The sequence below is a fragment of the Colossoma macropomum genome, unplaced genomic scaffold, assembly GCF_904425465.1.
Source record: "Colossoma macropomum unplaced genomic scaffold, Colossoma_macropomum, whole genome shotgun sequence".
Taxonomy (NCBI): domain Eukaryota; kingdom Metazoa; phylum Chordata; class Actinopteri; order Characiformes; family Serrasalmidae; genus Colossoma; species Colossoma macropomum.
In genome coordinates this window covers 32,748,508-32,771,943 of record NW_023494810.1, presented here as the reverse complement: position 1 = coordinate 32,771,943, position 23,436 = coordinate 32,748,508, and the positions used below count along the sequence as shown (strand labels likewise).

The 23,436-nt window shown below is 40.9% G+C and overlaps 1 protein-coding gene across 1 annotated transcript in view; it reads left to right on the top strand.

The window, feature by feature from the left end:
• The first annotated feature begins 511 nt into the window (after nucleotides 1–511).
• Nucleotides 512–23,436, top strand: part of erc2 (ELKS/RAB6-interacting/CAST family member 2) — an 89,074-nt gene continuing 66,149 nt past the window's right edge. The window contains exon 1 of the mRNA XM_036559066.1: nucleotides 512–1,174. Within this exon, the coding sequence (XP_036414959.1) occupies nucleotides 512–1,174 (663 nt within the window). The remainder of the gene's footprint in view (nucleotides 1,175–23,436) is intronic.

Here is a 23,436-nt window from a genome sequence, read left to right as displayed (position 1 = left end):
ATATACACAGTCTCTCGAAACATGAGAGCGTTTATGAGATTCTGCTGGTGTGGGCTTCGTACCAGTTTCCTCCCTTTTAATGATGCACAGTCCTAAAAGTGCTAATACAGGGAGTCCTTGTTTACAGCCTTGAGCCTGGACAACGTTTCTCTAGCTAGTTAGCTAACTAGACAGTTTATAATTTAGGTAGGCTGTTAGTTATGTAGTTACCAGGTTAGTTAGGTAGCTAGTTTTAACTAACGATAGTTAGTTAGCTAGCTTGTTAACTAGATTGCTAGCTCAGTAAGTAGGTCCATCTCCATATGATTCACATCTAAAAGTCTGATTTCGCAGATATAAAAATAATACTCTAATACTCTCTCTCTCTCTCTCTCTCTCTCTCTCTCTCTCTCTCTCTCTCCCCTCAGGATGATGCAGTAAGACTTATTTCACTCTCTGAGGGGCGGAGTCACTCTCTTGTCAGACCACTCCCCCTCTCCCTCCCCCTCTCTTCCACCCTCTGGTCTCAGAGATGTACAGCAGCACTCGGGGTGTGGGCCACATTGAGGGCAGCCCGGTGCGATCGCCCCGTCTGCCTCGATCGCCCCGTCTGGGTCACCGCCGGGTTACGAGCAGCTCCTCGGGGTCCAAAACCCTCTCTATGGAGAACATACAGTCTTTAAATGCCGCCTACGCCACCTCGGGCCCCATGTACCTGAGCGACCACGAAGCCGTAGGCTCCACCGCTACATACCCCAGAGGCACCATGACGCTGGGCAGGGCGTCCAATCGCGCTATTTACGGTGGCAGAGTGACCGCAATGGGCAGCAGCCCAAATATCGCGTCCATCGGTCTCCAGCACGCTGACCTTTTGTCGTACGCCGGTGACCCAGCCTCTTTGGCCATGTTACAGCATTCCCACCAGCAGGGGGCACTGCTGAGGCAGGCCGTCAGAGGCGGTGGAGGTGGTATGGAGCTGATGGAGCTTCAGGCCCAGCTCAGGGACATGCAGAGGGAAAACGAACTCCTCCGCCGCGAGCTGGACCTCAAAGAGAGCAAGCTGGGCTCCTCCGCCAACAGCATCAAAAGCTTCTGGAGCCCCGAGCTGAAGAAAGAGCGAGTGATGAGGAAAGAGGAGGCGGCGCGCACATCCGTCCTGAAAGAGCAGATGAGGGTGACCCACGAGGAGAATCAGGTTAGAGGTGTTTCTGCTTTTTAATCACAGTGCTTTACTGTAACTACCAGCAGCTGTGTGAGTAGAAGGGCTGCACAATAGGAATGACTGACAAACTGCCGTTATATTGTTACTCACTTTGATTGTGATACATATTAAAACTATATTTTTTTATTTGAAATATTCCAGCTTGTTAGCTCATGTGATTCATCAAATCATACAAGTCTCGAAGGTTTAAGACTAAGACTAAGATTAGGTTTGGTCAGGCAACCAAAATGTAGTGATTTATTTGAGAGCTCATTTGAGTCTTCTGTGATATTAATATTGAAAAGACTAATGTTGCAATAATAATTAACAACATATTCTACAGCCCTAGTAAGTAGCTACTTACATTAATCTAATCTTCACTGCCCATCAAACATTTGAGGACTAGCTTTTCCAAATATTTTTAACATATATCACCGTGTTTTTGACGGTTTTGCAGTAAATTAATAATAAAGCATAAGCAGTTTTATTTAGAGGAAAACAAAATAATCCGATCATAATCAGATTTCTGCAGTTATCTGATTATTCAAACGGTCATGTAAACACCATACTCTGATCCAGAAATCTGATTAAGAAATCTGATAAAGAGGCTGGAATTTAGCTCAGTAATCAGATTTCTCAGTGCTGTAAACTCTTACTCTGATATCTTCCGGATTTCTCAGTCTGAGCATGTGCGAAAACAGACTGCGGTACCGGAATTAAGCGAGCAGTAAAACACTTTTGGAAACCAAATACATGCTTGACGAAATAAAGGATTTAAATATTCTTCATCTTCTAGATGATGTATGTTCATATTTTCAGGTAAAGTGCGATGTTCTTAAAAAAAAACTGTGGCATGAAGTTTGAGTTTACATCACGTTTACGTCGCGTCTTCTTCTGTGAGTTTATTGGCTGGTTGCAAAGCAGAAATCGGATCACTGTCTGACTCATGTAGACCCGGAGCTTCCCCATTATCTGATTACTCAGATAATGCTTGAAAACTGGACCCTGTACTGGACTGATGGCCATTAGAAAAAGCACAGATCCCGTTTTCTGGAGCCAAAGGTTCCAGTATGGAGTTAATTTTGTGCCAAAAGTTTCAAATAAAACAATAAAATCTGAAAGCAAAAATGACAAAAACATGTTGCAAATACAAAACATATTTTAAATTGTTTACTATTAAAGTAATGTAAAAAATTGTCAGTTAATAGAAACATATGGCAAAATAAGTAGTACATTTAAATCTATATAAGTTTTTAAAAATATTAATCTTTTTTTTTTTAAAAATGATTTAATCCTCATTTTTTTGTAATTGCAACATATTTTTTGACATTAACATCATTCAAAGGTAACAGTGAGAATCAAACATTAATTGGGAAATTCAGAAGTCAAAGTGTTCCCAGACGTTTGCTGGGCAGTGTGGAGCGCAGAGTTTGCAGTGTTTGGTGCTTTTCTCATTTACACGTTCAGCTTCAGCTGCCACATCTGTCCTCATCACTTCTTAAACGCTCCATTAGTGTCATCACACGCACACATAGTGTACACACACATGTGCACACACACACACACACACACGTGCACTTCATCATTGCCTTTATGAGTTTTTTATTTCAGTGATCAAAAAGAAAAATTTCCACCATTTTTAGAGATATTTCTGCCTAATCCAGTGGTTAAGATGTAAACAAAGTCGTTCAGAGAAGTCTGATGTGAAAATACTTCATTGTAGTGAAATTTATGGCCGTTTAATTGACTCTCTAAAACCTACACGTGTCTTCTGGGTTTTAATATGTTGATGATGTTGAAATAGTAATAAATGTAAAAGAGTAAGTTTTCTTTGGGGACTGTTTCGCCTCATAACACCCTGCATGTATCCCTCCACCTTTAATACTTTTTAAAGAAATAGGTTTTAAGGCCAAAATCTTCTCAAAACTATCATAAAACAGTGTCTCAGTCATCAGGCAGTGAATTCATAACCATTTCCTGTAGTAACTTTCTGTGAGGAGCTTTTAGAGGTGGACGTCTGGTTCATATCACCACCACTGTGAACAGTTCTGACTCGGTAAGTTTCTCTACACTGCAAAAATGGTATCTTGTCAAGTAAAATGATCCTGAATATAGTCAAGAAATCTAATATTTCACCTCCTATCTTATTTCTAGACATTTATACTTGTTTTGAGTCATTTTATCAAGTAAAATTCACTATATTTGCAGATAATTTTGCTTGTTTTAAGAAATGAGCTTGGAACCAGCTACATTTTCTGCCAGTATAGTGAGATCATTTTATTTAATAAATAAAAACAAATCAAACAAATAAAAAAAAATCTGGAAATAAGATAGAATAATCTCATAATGAGTGCACAACCATCTCAAAATGGGAAATATTAGATATATCGACTAGATTTAAGATCATTTCACTTGACAAGAGACCATCTTTTGCAGCATAGAATGGAGCATTGCACACCAAACCACTCTGAATGTCTCTGTTTACAACTTAAATACTTAGAAACTTTGAAAAAGTGGTGGAGTTCCCCTTTAATTTTCCATCAGAATGAACTGCATCCCTCACGGCTGGCTTGTGTTGGTTGTTTTGTTTCTTTTTGAGGGGGAGCCTTTTTGGAAAGAGACTCTGTTTCGCTGCCTCTTTGCATGTGGCGCTCTGTTATACAACACAGGAACAGGCCCACTCACTGGGGGAGTAATACAGTATTCCTGTGTCAACAAGCCTTAGCAGATTTCTTAAAAACACAAAGATGTTGTGTGGAGATGGTAGGAGAGAAATGTCCATGCATCTTCTGGTACATTGTCTTGTTTTGCTATCCTGCATATGAGTCCACTTCATCATTACACAGATCTGTGTTGATTATTGCTGCCTGGTAGCTCTCAGGGTTTCATATGTGACACCGTCTGCGCTGTTCGCCTCATTATTGGGTAAATTCAAGATGACCTTTCCTCGTCTGCAGTAAAGCTCAGGGAATTCCACAGATTTGATCAAATTTCTGCATAATGAAACGGTTAAGATGTAAACAGAGTCATTCAGAGTGGTTTGGTGTGAAACACTCTGTTCTAGATAAACTTACCGAGTCAGAACTGTTCACAGTGGTGGTGATAGGAACCAGACGTCCACCTCTAAAAGCTCCCTCACAGAAAGTTACTACATGAAATGGTTATGAATTCACTGCCTGATGCCTGAGACGATAGTTTGGGTCTAAACTGTGGCAAAATAGTCAGTATTTTAACAGATTTATCACTATTTTACCATTAATATTCCATATAAAAACTCAGAAGACACGTGTAGGTTCAAGTTTCACGTTTATTTATCATTCGCACAACATCTCAGGGCATTAATGCATTGAAATGCTTGTGGTGATGCACAGGTAATCGTTCTAAAGCATTATATACATTAAAAACAGTGCAAACAAAACAAAGCAAAAAAAATCTAAATAACTGAATTAGAAATAACATAATAAGGAATATAATAAATATACACAAAATATACAGACAGGAGGGACCTATGTAAGAAAACTCTCACTGATATTTTCCATTATATTGTGATATTGCAGTGATATGATATCATAAATAATACTAAGGATGTGACAGAGTGAAATGGTATAATATTTATTAGGACAGATTTATCACTATTTTCCATCATCAACATTCCATATAAACTCAGAAGACTCGTGTAGGTTCACTGGTGGTTCTGGATAGTAAATAAAATGTCTATATTTGTGTTGTAGTCATGGCAACCCCTGGTTCCTATCACCACCACTGTAAAGACATCAGAGTGTCTACAATCAACCATTTCATATTAAAAAACTCAGAATGACTTTATATACAGTTTATTAAGGATTTAGGTAGAAATTTTGAAAAATCTGTGGAACGCTCCTTTAAACATTTCATCACCACATGGTATGTAGGATTTTTTCATTAAACACGACAAAAGGCCCACACACACACACACACACACACACACGAGGTGTGAAAATGCATTGTGATCTGAGGGCGGCGATTCAGCTGCATCCGTTGGAAGCTGGAAGCAGTGATCAGTAATCTGCTCATTTTTTGAAGAAAATAAGATCTCAGGCCATTTTAAATGAGCTAAAAGAGGTTCCTGATTTGTGTTGTGTTCCTGTTTGAGTCTTATTTGAGTTTTATCAGATATTATTAGTTATTCATCCCAGAATGTGGACGTAAACGTCGCTACAGAAAAGTTTGATTCAGCTGGACTTTTGAATCGACTCACTGTCATTAGCCATGTTTACATGCAGCCTGATAATCTGTTAATAATCTGACTAATAGCTCAATCGGAATAGAATACATCCATGTACACACCTCACTCAGAATAGTCTAACTCTGATTGAGCCCATTCAGAATACAGTTTCTATCCGACTGATCGAGGTGGGTAATCCTGTAAATAATCTGTTAAATAGAAGAATAATATCCGTGTAAACGCCTGTATCTGATTACATTCCCTATCGGAAAGCTTAAGTACATTCTGATCGTGTTCGTCGCGTCATAGTGAAAGTTTATACCGTTCAACATGGCGGAGCAGAAACTGGTCTGCAGAGGAGACGAAGTTTATGCTCTGATCTTCAAAAGACGGCGGTGGGACGGACGTCCAGCTTATGTGTCTCAGAACACGACGTCTTCCTCTCAGCCTTTTTTAATAAGGACATGCGAAGGACGTTTTCCTGAGTCTGACATCATTTTAAAGCAATTAAAAACAGAAGCACTGCTCACTGCTGCTCATCCATAGATATACATACCTAGATGCCGTGTTGGGTCCAGCCAGGCACGTCAACGGTGGCGCCATTTTGGGTCGGTCAACATCACTGCTGGACTGCATTCGGTACCATTACAGAGCGGCAGTTTAAGAAAGATACTGTTCAAAATCACACTATTTCAAGAATATTGTACTCAGAAATAGGATAATATATAACGGAGGGAACGCAGCGATTCACACTCATGTTTATGTGATGCGTATTGTTTGTGTGGTGTTTATGTGGATAGGGTCGTGTGGTTGGTGAAGCACAGAGAAGCTGTTGATGTGATGTTTTTCCTCTGGTTTTGTATTAAGCTTATTTCATTTAATAGTCCATTCAGGGGATCTTAACTTTATGTAGTAGTTATTTATGTACAGTGATGGTTAAAGCTTTGTAGGCAAATTATAGCATTCCTTAATCCGTGTAGATATTCATAATAGATTAATGTTAGAACCTTCTCGCAGCTGAAGTTAGTTTCTTAATTGCCAGGTTCTTGTTCGAGTTTTCCCGTTCCACCTTAAATGGTGCTGCAGTAATTTTTTGGTTCCTGAAGCTGCACCATTTAAGTTGGAACGGGAAAACTCGAAAAAGAAGCTGGCGAATTGGAAGCCAACTTCAGCTTCATCCTTCTTACTGTGTTTTGAGGGGCTTATTTTATTTTTATGTGTATTAAGATTAGAAGTGATTCACCCACCCAGTGTTTCTCATGCTAAACTTGGTTTTTAACGTCAGGTGCAGACTGAATTTTCCTGCTGGTCCGGATGGCTAATTATCGTGATCAGTTATTAAAGAAGTAAAAGCTACCGAGAGCAGCTCATACAGCCTAGAATAATATGTGTCTGAGGATTATAACAAAACAGATTTGGTGAAAATCGGTTGAGTAGTAAGGAAGTTGTGGCTGATTTAATCCTGAGACTCATCGTCTCTCAATACAAGTGAATCTGTTCACAAGCAGATCTTGACCTCTCCAACATGGCGGACATGCAGACGTATTGCCTCAGATAGAGAACAACAGACAACGTGGCATAGAGGTATGTGTATCTATGTACTCGTCTCACTCTGACTGGACTCACATGATGCTGGTTGTCATGGTAACGCCTACACTAAGCGGTTCTCTACGCATGCGTGTAATAAAGGATCAGATTACTTGAGCATGTAAACGGAGATTTTCATCAGATTGTTGAGTACAGTGAGAATAAACACCTCAGTCTGAATCCATAATCAGAATGTATTCAATCAGATTGGCAAAAGTCTTGAGTCTCATTGAAATAAGCGGGTTCAAAAGAAACACCGCTGATGTCTGTAACTGAACGCTAGCAAGCAGGATGTTACAAGAGAGGGGTTTCCGTTAAAGTGGCCACAGTGTGTCCAAATAATATCTGTCAGTGGTGATCGTACGGGGGGGCCATTTCCATTGATCAGTGTCTTAGAGGGGGGCTGGTAGATTGTGCAGTGACAGATGGCTGCTGTCTGTAACTGTGCACTTACAGTTGCCCCTACATGCTAATTGTTTCCGATAAAATGGCCACAGTAGGTAGGTGGGTCTAATAAACTGGCAGCTCAGTGTACATCTTTCTGTGATGACCTTAACAAGATGAGACCGTTAATCAGCCACGTTATTTCTCTCTCTGCAGTCCCTGCTGTCCACCCAGCCAAACGAACGGCTATAATTAGCCTCTGCCGCTAACGGCTCCCAGCTTTACGCAGATATTTAATCTCTCCTGTGCTGCTATTTTCAGAGAAAGACCACATTATTCTTCCTGAATGAAGTTCAGCATTTAGCATGTAGAGCCCGAGGCAGCCTGTCTGCATCTCTCTCTCTCTCTTTGTCTGTCTCTCTCTCTCTGTCTCTGTCTCTCTCTCTCTCTCTCTCTCTCTCTCTCTCTGTTCTCTCTCGCTCTATTTTCTCTCTCTCTGTTCTCTCTCACTTTCTCTGTTCTCTGTTTTTGTTCTCCCTCTGTTCTCTCTCGCTCTATTCTCTCTATTTCTGTTCTCTCTCTTTTTCTTTCTCTCTCTCTCTCTCTGTTTTCTCTCTCTGTTTTCTTTCTCTCTGTTTTCTCTCTCTCTCTGTTCTCTCTCTGTTTTGTTCTCCCTCTATTCTCTCTATTTCTGTTCTCTCTCTGTTCTCTTTCTCTGTTCTCTCTCACTCTATTCTCTCTATTTCTGTTCTCTCTCTCTCTCTCTGTTTTCTCTCTCTCTCTCTCTCTCTCTGTTTTCTCTCTCTCTCTCTCTCTGATTGGAGTGGTGGAGGTAAATCACTCTCTGATAGTCGGCTGTGTTTGTGATGAATGAATGAATGTCAAGGACACAGTGACTCTGTCTGGGAGACACTCTCCATCTCTCGCCCTCTCTCTCTCTCTGTTTCATGCTCCTTCACTTGTGCCTTGTGCTTTGTCACTCACATTTGCTCTCTTATGTCTCTTATGATCTCTCAGTCCTTTCATTTCTGTTTTTTTCTTTCTCTCTCTCTCTCTCTCTCTCTCTCTCTCTCTCTCTCTCTCTCTCTCTTCCTCCCCATAGAGCACCATATGGTCTCTGACATACATCAGATGAGTAAATACACAGTGAATAATTATGAGCTTTGTGTTGGCCACAGGTTGGAGACTGTAACTGTGGACTAATATGTCCACCAGTTGGCGCTGTAGGCAGCTGTCAACTAGTCAGAGTACAACACCGTCTCCTCACAGCAAGTTGGGGGCAAGTTGGGGGTCCTGGGGGCAAATCCAAAACAAAACTGTTATTTTCTTAAAATCAGAAAAAGAGTTTAGGCTCAAAACACCCACAAGACCCTAACAATCACAAAAATGACCACGTGTCTGCTGTTATCTTAAACTATCTTAAATCCTAAAGTCTGGTGAAATGGGCGGGGTTTCCTGCTGGTGTGAATGGGGGCTCGAGTCTCTGCTTCATGTATCCTCTCTGCTTTAAGGGGAATCTGGCCGCTTCCTGTTTCTCCTGTTATATCAGAAACATCCCTAAATGGGAGTGAACAGAGCTAAATAGCTAAACACTACATATCGTTAAACTCGTTTGTAACCATTTATGTGGGAACTTTCTTTAATTTTGGAAAGTAGAAGCATGTATGCCGGTAAAAAGGTCCAATAAAACTTAGTGATATCTTTCCGTTTTTCTACGTGCTGCAGCTGGGCTTCAGCCTGCACTACTATAGAGGGGTCGAAGGGTCAAACTAGGAAGATTTGTGGGGTCAAAAATTTAACGTGTTGAATTTGACAGTTCTGGTATTTTCGATACATTTTGGATTTGATTGGAGAAGTTAGCAAGAGGTCTGCATGGGACTTGTTTGTCTCCCGCGCACTCCCACTGGAAATCGTAATAATTTTCCCTTTTTCGCAACTCTTTAGAATCACTTAATCAATTTTACTGTTAGCATTTTATATTGTTTGTATATGTGATATAGTGATTGTTCTATTTTATTTAGGCTTTTCATTAATTAGCGGGATTTCTCTTCATGTGTGCTTCGTCCCGCTCCCACCTGCAGTGGGCTGGTTGCCCACCCGCTCCCACCAGCTCACTGTGGGTGGGAGCAGACCTCTACCGAGAAGCGTGAAAGAAAGGAAAGGACATATAGTGAGAGGAAGACAGAGAGAGAGAGAGAGAGAGAGAGAGAGAGAGCACTAACTGTATTTAGCCATTAGTCAATCTTTAGCAGCTCTCAAGGTTAAATTAGGATGCTGTCACTGTAGCTGGCAGCGTGTAAGAACCTGTGTGTGCGTCTGCACTCGTATCTTTACAGCTTAAAGTAGAATTTGACTGAACTGACAACTGTAATTTTCACAGAGGATTTAAGACCAGAAATCCAACTTAAATGCTAACAAAACCACTGAAATACATCAGAGACAAACAGGGGCGACATCTGATCAACAAATGATTGGCTGAAGCCGTTTGATCATTTTCTATATACACATATATCATTGAACATCTTTGAAATCTGTATTAATGTGGCAAATTAGGAATGACTTACACAGTATAGTGAGATATACAGTCGTATGCCAAAATCTGAACACCCTCTGTGTTTCTAAGTGAAATGAGTTAACTTTCTAATCTTCTACAGCCAATGAGCTGCTCCACTCGCCAACCAATCACAACTCAGTAACAGTAATGTTAACCAATCAGCATTCAGTAGCAGTAATGCTAACCAATCAGCACTCAGTAGCCATAATGCCAACCATTTAGCACTCACTAGCCATAATGCCAACCAATCAGCACTCAGTAGCGGTAATGCCAACCAATCAGCACTCAGTAGCAGTAATGCTAACCAATCAGCACTCAGTAGCAGTAATGCTAACCAATCAGCACTCAGTAGCAGTAATGTTAGCGTCCTGCTGCCCAAAACCCGTTTGCCGTAAAAAAAGGAAACATACAGGTGAGTTTTCTTTGCTTTTTTAGTGAAATACATCCTTCTACTTTCTAAAATTAATAGTAAGTTCAGGTTCAGTGATTAGAAGCTATTTTAACTTTTCATTTTTAGCTGTTTAGCCCCCATTTGCCCTCATTCGTTGAGGACTCGCTCTTGGCGCCCTCTGCTGTTTTGCAGACCTGTATTTTGATATAATGGGGGAAACAGGAAGTGGCCAGGCTCCTCATAAACCGGCTCTGATGTAATCCATCTTTAGTTATTTTGATTGTTCAGTATTATTCTGACAGCAATGTTAGACAGCCCTACTGAATATGATACTGAATACAGGAGTTAGGAATAATAAAGTATTTATTAAACATTGGATGTATTTTTCTGTTAAAATAGACATTTTTACATCAAATGTTCATAGTTTATATGTACATGTTGAAGTAGTTAAGCTGTAAACAAAGTCATTCAGAGTGGTTTGGTGTGAAATGCTCTGCTCTAGAGAAACTTACAGAGTCAGAACTGTTCACAGTGGTGGTGATAGGAACCAGACGTCCACCTCTAAAAGCTCCCTCACAGCAAGTTATTGCATGAAATGGTTATGAATTCACTGCCTGATGACTGAGACATTGTACACCACCACTGTAAGAAGTCTGAGTCTCTACAGTGAACCATTTCACATAAAACCACTCTGAAAATTACAGTAAAGGTTATTGCTTTATTAGGATATTGAGAAAGCTACTTTTTGCAGAAGGCAATGACAGTGTGGGCACCTTTTCCTTCAGTTCAAGTTATTAAATTAGAGTTCTCAGCACTAAAATGTGATTAAAAATTGTCGTATATGTATAGCCATATCTTTTTGTACATCACAGCAGACATATATGCCTGGCACGGACTGTGAAAACAGTTTTCCTGGGAACAGTAAAGAATTTCTCTAGCTAGCCAGATGCTAATGTGCCTTCTGAGTGTGTTTAACTACAGCCATTTGACAGCAAACGTCATAATTACACTAGCTGGCTGTCAAATTTAATAAAAAATTCCATTTACATGAAATAGGCCTGCTGTATGAAGACATATTTGATTCAGCCACCTCAGTGCTGACAGTTTTATCTGGCTCTGCAAACCACTCGTTTGTCACGCCGAACAGTTAAATGGATTTTGTGAAGATTGTATTAGAAATGATTTACATTGCCATCAAATTGTATCCCCACCAGACCTCAGCTTCGCTCGCCGTTCATAGAAATTAAAGGTGATGGCTCAGTTTAACCCCTGGATTCTCCACATTCTTCTCAGACTTGTTGACAAGTACAGGTTGCTAAAATTGAGCCTGCTAAATAGCCCCATATGCTAACTTTTCATACAGTCTAAAGCCTCAGCCGTGGTTTTAGTCTCTGTCCCTTAGAGGTGAACTCGTCCACAGCAGAAGTACGTGAAAGTCATCGATCTGTCATCTCGAGTCAGATCAGAGTGGGGAAGGACGAGGCCGAGCTGTGAAAGGATAATTAGCGCCTGTGTCTGCTTTGCTCTGACTGTAGCAGACGCGCTAGCAGCTAGCAGCTAGTGTCTACTCTTCATTTGCCCTGGCTGATGTTCAGAGCTGTGTGGTTTCTCTGGCTGCTTTTAGCTCGTCTGTAGCGTTAAGTGATAATGTGCTAACAGTGAACGAAACAATAAATGAAACCTAATGATGCAGTGTCATCAGACTGACACACTTCTAGGGTTCGTCAAGGGTCCTTTAGTAAAGGCAGTGGTTCTATTTGGAACCATGAGTTTCATATAGAACCATTTGCACGCTAAATGACTCTTTGCGTGGTGAAATCATTCTTCAGATTGATGGAGAATGTGTTGTATATGGTTCTATATAGAACCTTTTGGAAAATGGTTCTATATGGCACCTAAAAGGGTTCTTCTATTGTTACGATGTCAGGCTTTTAACGGTAGAAGAATGCTTTTTGGTGCTATATAGAACCATATAGAACATATTCTTCATCAACCATTCCCTACACTGAATATGGAAGTCTAGAGTGGCTGTGTGGAAGTTAGAATGTTCTGGATTGTTATCAAGATAACAAAGTTGTTATCTTGAGATGACGAGTTAATTATCTTGTGATAATTAACTATGTGTTAATTATCTTGAGGCCACATTATACTTGCTTTTAACTACACATATGCGCACACATCGGCTACGTGAGCAGCAGTGTTCACATACACACCGGCGTAGCTACTGCCTACCTGGAGGATTAAATGTCTTACCCCTAGGGGGCAGTTAAGGGCTGAAAAACCCCTGATTGCCACTGCAACTTATCCATTTAATTCCAATTATGTTTTGATGTCTTGAGATTAACTCGTTATCTCAAGATAACAAAGATAACAAAAGATAATTAACTCCTTATCTCAAGATAAAAACTTTGCTACTTGAGAACACGAGATAGTTAACTCCTTATGTCAAGATAACAACTAGTATCTTGAGATCACAAGATAATTAACTCATTACCTCAACATAACAACACTGTTGTCTTGAGATCACAAGATAATAACTCATTATCGCAACATAACAACATTGTTATCTTGAGATAACGAGTTAACCGCAAGACATCAAAACTTCTGAACATAAATGGAAATAAATGGAAATAAGTTGCAGTGGCAATCAGGGATTTATCAGCGCTTAACTGCCCCCTAGGGGTAAGACTTTTAATCCTCCAGGTAGGCAGTAGCTACGCCGGTGTGTATGTGAACACTGCTGCTCACGTAGCCGATGTGTGCGCGTATGTGTAGTTAAAAGCAAGTATAACGTGACCGCAACACTTTAATGAATGTTTTCTGACCATGATTGATTCTCTCTCTGCTGCTGTCTTCCTTTCTTACCCTTCTTTCTGCCCTCCTCTGTTGTATCTCTCCCTCATTCTCTCTCACACACACATACACACACTCACATGCCCAGTAGGAGAGTGATTAGTCAGCCTAAGTGGGCAGCAGTGTGGTGATTGTGGTCTCTGGCTGGGTTATGATGGCCTGAGGACGGTGCTAATACTGCACAGTCATTAACTCTAGAATTCATACCAGCAAAATAAAAGACTGAAAACTGAACATTAAAGGCTGAACTTTCTACTAAAGGGCCCATGTCCTGTGTGTTTTTTTTTTTTTTACTGTATTTAATTTTTTGATGATGCTTGAGAGGTTTTATGCTCTGAAAGTGATGATTCATTTTTATATGACAATTTCCAACCTCGCTTTATCCCTTTATGCTGCATTTACATTAAAACTATAGATGATCAACAGAAATTCCATTGATTCCAATGGAGCAGCGACGGACAATTCCACCCACCAGCGGCAATGGCAGTGGGAGCGTTCCATCAAGAGTTCTTTTACCGTCGACCGCGGTGGTGGAATAAACCGGGTGTTGATTTTTTTGGGACGTCTCACTGATGTAGTCCAGGTGATCCCAATATTACACAACAAAACATTTAAAGAGTTCAGTATGTCCTCCTGCCTTTTTCCACCTTAAATAAACAATCAATACTACTAAAGCTCTCATCTAAAATCCTCCTTTTCCCCTGTGCGGTGCTGTCACCATGGCAACGTTTCCATGGCTGTATGCCCCGATGGTCACGTAGGCACGGACGAACTTTCACTTCAACATGTAAACGCAGCTTTAAAGCTGCTTTTGTCACAGTGCCTTCAAAGGAGTAGTTTTCCACTGTTTCCAGTTGTAGTCGATCAGCCAAGACATGTTTGAGTCCAGAATTTGCTTCTTTGGTTTAGAGCTGGAGCTGCGAGGCTAATATTGCTAACAAACACTAGAACTCAGTAGTCACCCAAATTGCCCAAATCGTTTCTGTAAAAATATTTCCACAACTTCTCTCAAGCCACATGCAGGTCTCCATTGAAGTGCTGCTGTCAGAACAAAACCTCGTATCTTCAACACTGTAACTCATGTCATAATGAGCTGCTTTGTTATTTAGTTTATTGAGTTACTGTATACTGATTTTTGTTGCTGTGCTGACCGTACCCATCATATTCTCTGAAAAGTAATTTATCCCAATGAGGCCAACTTAAACTATATGGACAACAGTATTGGGACAGACCTCTTAGTCATTGAATTCAAGTGTTTCATTCAGTCTTATTGCCATAGTTGTTTAAAATCAAGCACCTAGCCGTGCAGCCTGCTTTTACACACATTAGTGAAAGAATGGGTCTAAAGAGCTCACTGAATTTCAGCATGGTGCTGTAATAGGATGCTACTGTTGCAAAAAGTCAGTTCATGAAATGCGCCAGGGAGCTTCATGGCAGAGTTTCTATGGCTGACCAGCTGCATGCAAGCCTTACGTCACCAAGCACAATGCCAAACATCGGATGGAGTGGATTAAAGTGCCGCCACTGGACTCTGGAGCAGTGAAACGTGTTCTGTGGAGCGACGAATCAGCTTCTCTATCTGTCAGTCTGATGGACGAGTCTGGGTGTGGCAAATGCCAGGAGAACGTTACCTGCCTGACTGCACTGTGCCAGCTGTAGAGTTTGGTGGAGGAGGGATGATGATATGGGGCTGTTTTTCAGGGGTTGGTCAATTACAATTGTACACTTCCAACTTTGTGGGAACAGTTTGGGAAGAACCTTTTGACTGAGCTCCAGAGCACAAAGCAGCTCCATAAAGGCCTGACTGGGTGAGTTTGGTGTGGAAGAACTTGACTGGCCCTCACAGAGCCCTGACCTCAACCCCATCCAACACCTTTGGGATGAACTAGAACAGAGATTGTGAGCCAGGACCTCTCGTCCAACATCAGTGCCTGACCTCACAAATGCTCTTCTGGATGAACGGGCAGAAATTCCCACAGACACACTCAAAATCTTGTAGAAAGCTTCCCAGAAGAGTGGAAGCTGTTAGAGCTGTAAAGAGGGACCAACTCCATATTAATGCTTATGGATTTAGAATGGGGTCATAAAAGCTCCTGAAGGTGTACTGTGTAGGTGTCCCAATACTTTTGTCCATATATCACGCAGCCCTATTGATACATCACCTGAGCTTACTACTTATATTCACAACGTTCCCAGCTGTTTGAATGGAGCTTCTACCCAGAAATTTACTCATTTAAATGTTGACAATTTTACGAGATCCATCTGAAGGCACCCTGAAACCCCAGTGATCTATTAAGGAGTAATCTGTGTGCAGATGCATTAGCAGCTGTGTAGGCCATGATTACGGTGCTGCCTTTAGGTCATCTCCCAGATGGCTGGACATTACGACGTGAAACATTTTGTTTAGCGGCGTAGCTGATCTGACATTTATTCTGAGTCACTGTGAGCTCCATCACTGAGATTTCTCTGAATGTGATCGTTCTGAGTCAGGCACTGTTTGGGATTGAGGCACTGTGCAGTGCTGTGCTGTGCTGGGATGCTTGCGGGGTTCTGTGCTATCTTAACCGTGCAATATATCCCATCCTCAGCCTTCCAGTCAACACATATCAAATTATCCAACCCAAAAACGGCTCTGCTGAACACACGCTCCAGTACACGCACAGACGAGCGCACAAGGGACCCAACGACTGGGGGGTTTAAAGACCATCACTGATACTGTTACCGAGTTGCTAATCAGCAATACATTCGCCAACACTTTTATTCTTAGGGCCTCTTCACACTTTGGTTCGGTTAAGATGAACCCTGACGTGCATGAAATACTAATAGCCACTTTCATCAGAGCTCCAAGCACATGTTTGTAAAGCTGAACAAGGACACAGTGTTACTGAAGCATCAAAAGCTTTTTTGACTGCTAATGGCGCCCTCTTGTGGAGAATTTGTAGCCTGCAAAATGTGAGTGAGTTCTATCAATCTAAAAACGTTCCCTGAACAGCCTTTTCTATTCATGGCTACAAGCACATATAAACATGGCTATTAATATTTTAAATACAGGCCTACAAACACAAATCAATATTTATTTAATTCCTTAAAAAGCTCCTTATGGTGATGCAGGTTTGTTGTAACAGTAGCCATTACATTTTACGTAAACTCAGGGCGTTAACAGTCATTTTCAATCGTCAGTTTTTACAGGCTAGTAGTTCAGAATAGAGACGTTTATGAGCGGTGCCTGTGAACATTTTGTAATTGGCTGTTTAGCTGAACAATTAATTTCTTCACGTGGAAGATCAGCATTCAATCCCAGCACTGGGAAGCAATGTTCCACCAATCTAATCAAATCTCTCTGCATGTGAGATAATTCACACTCAAGGTCTGCACTCATGGGATTCCCACTGGATAAAACAAGACATATGTAAACTCAGTCAAGCCAGAGTACAGCATGATTCAGAAAGCTTTTTGAATATTATCCCAGTTTTCGCCAAACATGCGTCATAAATTCTGCCCAATAGGTTTTTTTACCCGTGTGACTTTTTTTTTTTCCAATTTTTACCCGATTTTCTCCCCAATTTAGTCGTCTCCAATTCCACCCGCTAGTTAGGACTCCCCCAAACACACACGACGCTATCAGCGCTAGGAGGGTGAAGGCTAACACAGGCTTCCTCCGAGACCTGTGAAACCAGCCACCGCTTCTTTTCAAGCTGCCGCTCACACAACGTCATTGGACAGCCGAACGCACTCGGAGGAAAGCGCCAACCGCCAGATCTGTTACGTCAGCTAACAGACGCCTGCACTGACTAGCATCGCGCTGAGTGATGGGGGGAGAAGGAGGGGCCATCCTACCCACCCAGAGAGAGCGAGGCCAATTGTGCTCTCTCGGACTCCTGGCTACGGATGGCTGTAGCATCACCAGGGATTGAACTCACGATCTCCTGATGATAGGGCCAACGCTTAGACGGTTGCGCCACTTGGGAGCCCCCACCCATGCTTTTTGACTGACTGTGTCACATTTGCTTCCAAAATTTGTTGATATTTAGTGGAGTTCATTCTTGGTTCTACCTGTTGTGACACTGCCTACCACACAATCCCAAAGCATAATAGATCCACGCTCATGCTTAAGACTTCGCACGGTGTTCTTTTCATCAGACGCTGCTCTTTTTTTGCAGACATTACTTTAGTGATTCTGGCCAAAGAGTTCCATTTTACCTCCATCAGTCCACAGCACATGAAAATGCCTCCACTCCACTGAAATGCCTCTGGCTGATCTAGATGTTTTGCATACTTCAGATGTTGACTTTTGTGATGAGGTTGCAGGTAAGGTTTCCTTTGCTTGTGCGAGCAGTGCTGCACAGTATAATGGTGCACCACCATTCCTGTATGAGCTAAACCTTCCTGCAGATCCTTTGCTGCCATGTGGGGGTTTTGCTTTGCCTTTCTGACCAGCATATGAGCAGTTCTATACGAGAGTGCTTCCAGATCTTGCCTTCTAGAAATGTCCACAGTTTCAGCTTACTCCCATTTCTTATATTTGGACAAATGTTTTCGCATGCCACAATTAATTTTTTGCTATTTTTAAAGGTAATTGAATATGAAGTAACTGCACATTAAAATTTGCAAAGATGTTATTTTTAAAAATGGTTTGCTGCAGAGATTATGTTTACTTCTTTTCACTCCAAAAATCAACAAAATATGTAATTTGGCCACAACTTTTGCATACATATGTATACAGGGAAATAGGACGGGGGTCCCTAAGAAGGTACAGCATACCCACCTACACAGTATATGAGATATTAAAGGCAAAATCTGATCATAAACCGGCACAACTGTGCTTTCTCTCTCCCTCTCTCTGTGGAGATGGATGTGGAGTGACAGTGCAGTTTGTTACAGATGGTGTTTTCTCTGTGTGCAATGAAAAGAGAGGAGACAGAAACAGGGGGTGAGGAGATGAGAGAGATGGAGGGATGGAAGAAGAGAGACGGGGAGATGAGGAGGAGCGAGAGAGAGAGAGAATAATACAATGAGCAGCAGGGGATGAGATGTTTGAAGCGACAGTGTAGCCAAAAATCAGTTTTAACCAGTTTCACCTCCTCCTTCCACATGTAGTCGATCAGCCAGGACATGTTTGGTTCTTTAGTTTTAGCACTGGAGCTGTTATGGCTAACAACAGTTGGCATTATGCTAAGCGCACGCCTGAATCATCGCAAGCTCCCGTTAAACTGTGTCAAGTTGTTAAAAGGGGAATTCCGCCTATTTTTCACATTATCTGTATAATTCAGTGATTGAGGTGTAATCAGAGAGATTCAGAGTGGTTTGGTGTGAAATGGTTCAGATGTCTTTACAGTGGTTGTCATACGAACCAGGGGTCGCCATGACTACAGCACAAATATAGACATTTTATTACTATCCAAAACCACCAGTGAACCTACACGAGTCTTCTGAGTTTATATGGAATGTTGATGATGGAAAATAGTGGAAAATCTGAAACAGCAGGTTTTGCTGTTTTGTCACTGAATGTCTTTGTTTGCATCTTAACATGACATTTAGGAAAATTTTGAAAAATTGCTGGAATTCCCCTTTAAGTAACCCCTAGTTGACTTGATTACAGGGATGCAGGAAGGTGTTTTTAAGTTGGGGATGCTGAACTTTTTAACAACGTGTAAGTGACGTGACCAACGTCATGCAAAATGAATAGATTTTTTTCTTTTTTCTCTTTTTTTTTGCTAATTTACATCAAACAGAATGTGTCTTACAGTACTACAGTGATGCAAGACCTTATGCAAATAAGCTGAGTATTGACCAATCAGATTGTTGATATGTGGCGCAGTAACCGATTGTGTCGCCCGCAGTCACACGGAGAGATTTTACAGTGAAGGCACACTGAGTGGGAAGAATAATGGTGTAAAATGTTACTATTTCGTTTTTTAGTAAAAAAAAACAACATTAGGCTGTTTTGGGACTCAGAACTGGACTATAACTCTGCATAGGCTTTCTTTCTTTTAAAGAGCCCCGCTGGTGCCGTCCTGTATGAAGAAAAATAATGTGTGGCCACCACTTAGTAAGGTGGGGGAACAAGATAATTAAATCGTGGCCACGAATTGGTAAGGCGTGCGAATGAGATCCTAAAGCATCTCCACGGCTTAGTAAGGCATCATCTCATTCCCATGCCTTACTAAGTCGTGCCACGCATTAGTTTTGTGTATATGAGATCACCAGCAGAGCTCCGTACTCTTTTCAGCTCAGCCTGCGTGTGTTTGAGCGACGCGCCCACAAAGCGGCAAACTTCCAGTATACAACTGTAATAAAACTACGTCTTTCACTCAAACAGTGCAGCTACTGCAGATTATGCAGGTATAAAAATACAAACTCCTCTTTAGAACAAGCACACATGGATCTCTACTACACCTTTATTTACACTTTACACAAGTTATTATAAAGTTCAGAACGTTTTTGTTAATATTACTATTTTTAACAGTTGCAATCCTGAAATCAGGGGAGGCTGCAGCCCCCCTCAGCACCCCCACTTCCCACATCCCTGCTTGATGATGTTGCTCAGCTGATTGTCTCAAGGAGGAGGGGAAAGAGGACAGAAGAAGAGGAAATTCTATTTTTTCTGAACTCTCACTTTAAGAGGAGAGGTGAGGAAGTGCTGAAGGAGAGGGAGAGAGGGAGAAAGAGAGAGAGAGAGAGAGAGAGAGGGAGAGAGGAGAGAGAGAGAGAGGGAGGGAGAGAGGGAGAGAGACAGAGAGAGAGAGACAGAGAGAGAGAGAGAGTGAGAGAGGGAGAGTGAGAGAGAGAGATGGAGAGAGACGGAGAGAGAGAGAGAGGGAGAGTGAGGGAGGGAGGGAGAGAGGGAGAGAGAGTGAGAGAGGGAGAGAGAGAGAGAGAGAGAGGGGGAGGGAGAGGGGGAGTGAGAGGGGGAGGGAGAGAGGGAGGGAGAGAGGGAGGGAGAGAGAGAGGGAGAGAGAGGGAGAGAGAGAGAGTGAGGGAGGGAGGGAGAGAGGGAGGGAGAGAGGGAGGGAGAGAGAGAGAGTGAGGGAGGGAGAGAGTGAGGGAGGGAGGGAGAGAGGGAGAGAGAGAGAGAGAGAGAGAGAGAGAGAGGGAGAGAGAGAGAGAGTGAGAGAGAGAGAGGGAGAGAGAGAGGAGAGAGGGAGAGAGAGTGAAAGGATGGAGGGCTAATACTCTCTAATACTCTAACGCGGTTTGACTCCTTCCCGTCTGTGTAGTTGCGAGTGTGTGAGGTCAGACATTAAGTACAGTTGGAGCTGAGCAGGTTTTATATTGATCTGCAGCCTCATCTGCTCAACACTGACTCACCACACTGAGAGGGTCCCGAGGGTCCGCACTACACACTCACTCTCCGTCCTGACTGACGGCAAATCTCTTTTACTCTCATTCTCTCTCAATCTCTCTCTCTCTCTCTCTCTCTCTCTCGTCTCTCTCTCTCTCACACACACACTCTCTTTCTACTTTTCTCTCTTGCTACCTCTTTTCACTCAAGTTCAAGTTCAATAGTGCTTTATTGGCATGAATGTAATGAAATACACTGTTGCCAAAGCAGTTAATAAGAAACACATAAAAAAGTAAGAAAAATATGATGTAATAGATCATAATAGAACACTAGAAAACACGTTATTTACAGGGTTATTAGTAATCAAAAAAAGAAAGAAAGGGAAAATAAAAGAGTCAAGACAAATTTCATAAATATATAATAATCAATAAAAATCAATATCAGTTTCTCACTGGTTGTCCCTCAGGTTGTGACAGGCGGTCACATATCTGGCTGCGTGTGTGATCAGCTATTATAATAATAAGCTAATATTTCACTCTCTCTCATTCCTTTTACTCTTTCTCTTTCTCTCTCTCTTTCTCCTTTCTCACTCTTTTTCTCACTCTCTATCCCTCTCTTTTTCTCTCGCTCTTTGTATCTCTCTCTCTTTCTTTTTACCTTTTTTTCTCTCTCTGTTATTCGTTTTACTCTCTCTCTCTTGCTCTCTTTTTCTTTCTGTCTCTCTTCATCTAGTTTCGTCTTTCTTTTCTATTTTTTCCCTCTCTGTATAATTTATGAAGCGAATTAAATGATTAATTTATAAAATGTGTTATAAATGTATCAGTGAGTGATAATGATGGATTATATGGGTGTAAAGGTGGTGATTCAGCTGCAGAGATGTTTTAAATGTTAGAACATTTTATAATCAATTATAATATTTAATGTATTACACAATAATATTCAAGCATGACCACATTTTAATGATGAAAATAAGATTTTTAATTTAGCTTAACTTACTATTTTCAAATGTATACACAAACATATATGTGTGTGTGTGTGTATGTGTGTGTGTGTGTGTGTATGTATGAAGACTCAGAATGGAATCATCATGAAATTTCATGATATATTGAATCGTTTCCCAAAGAATCATAATCTAACTGGATCACGCTGAGATCTCCTGATGAATCATTTCTTGAAGAATCATAATTAAACTGAATTGTAGTGAAATGCTGATGACGAGTTGTTTTCTAAAGAATCGTAATACAATTTAAAAGTAGTGAGGTTTTGTGATACACTGAATCATATTCGATGGAATCATATTCTAACTGACGTGCTGAGCATTTATGGTGTATTACATAATCTCTTGAAGAATCGCAATCGTACTGAATCGTTATGAAATTTTATGATGTACTGAATCATTTGCCTAAGACCCGTAATCAGATTGAATCATGTTGAAATGTTTTGAAGCACTGAGTTGCTTTCTAAAAAAATCATGATGGGATGTGATCATCGTGAGAGTTCATGATGCGCTGAATCACTTCATAAAGAATCATGATTCGATTTGATCATGGAGAAATTTCATGATACAGTGAATCGTTTCCTAAAGAATCCTGCTGAGCTGAAGTGAAATTTTAGCGTTGCTGCCAGTTTCTCTCCACTCTGTCTGCAGTGTGTGTGTGTTGTGCTGGTTGATCAACAGATGAATCATTCTGTGATGTAAACTGTGTGTGTGTGTGTGTTCATTTGGGTGTGTGTGGGTGTGTGTACGTGATGTACATGTGTGTGTGGGTGTGTGTGAATGACGCAACCGTGACTGGATCGTGATGTGTGTGTGTGGTGTTATGTTTGCGGATGTGTGTGGTGTGTGTGTGGTGAGTTGTAGAAAAGTTGAAAGTTGACTTCTTGGTGATTCAGCGTGTCGAGGAATCTTAAATTTCGCCATGATTTCATTCCGTTTAATTCAGTTTGATTTGGTTCGATTTAATTTCATTCAGTTTGATGCAGTTGTATTTGATTCACTTTGATTCAATTTGATTCTGTACAATTCCATAATTTTTTGATACAAATATATTAAATACATTACATATGTATAGAGAATCTGGTTTACAGTTCAGTGTAAATATTGTAAATCAGTGGTGGACAGTGACCGTTAGAGCTTGTCCTTCAATTTGGGCCATAAACTCAATCAAAACATGAGAAAAAACAGCTAAACACTTCTGTGATAACACTAATTCTGCCAGCTTCCCAGCAGTATGTTCTAATAACATGTTAGCACTAAGCTAACAGTGGTGCACATGGAAGTGTTTTGTGTGTGTGTGTGTGTGTGTGTAGAGTCTTTACTAGGCGTGTAAAGCTTTGACCTCTAGACAATTGGATTCAGTTCTGATTCTTTTTGATTCAGTGCATCTAGGAATCTTTGATTGCACCCATGATTTGATTTTATTCAGTTTGGTTTGATTCAATTTGATTCAGTTTCATTAGTGATTGTTTTAAGTACAACTAAGAATGCTTTTTAGGCACCTGAGGAAAGAAATTAAAAATAAAAAAAGATCTTTTTTGGCTCAGAAAAACACTTGTATTGCAATAAATACAAATAACATTAATCAGAAAAGTGATGTTTTTTTGTGTGTTAATGTGTTTGTTTAATACACAGGACAAAATATGTATTAGCGTTGGAACAGTTGAGTGTGAGGAGTTCCTAATATTGTACCACAGAATGATGAATGACTTCAGAGTTCTGAGCTAGGTCTTCAGTTTGGGCCATAAATGTCAAAAAACAATAAAAAATACCTCTGATAATTGATAATTTAATGATAATATTGATAATTTTGCTTGCAATGCTGTTAATACATGTTAGTGCCATGTTACCTGGTGCACATGAACATTTTTTGGCTGTTCTAGATAAAACACAGACATTTGAAGCTGGTATGTGTTTTATCTGAAGCGTATAACAGACGTTTATATATATCTGAGCTTGTATGTATCAGTTTTACAGTGACTCTCTCAGTAAAGAAGAGCTGCC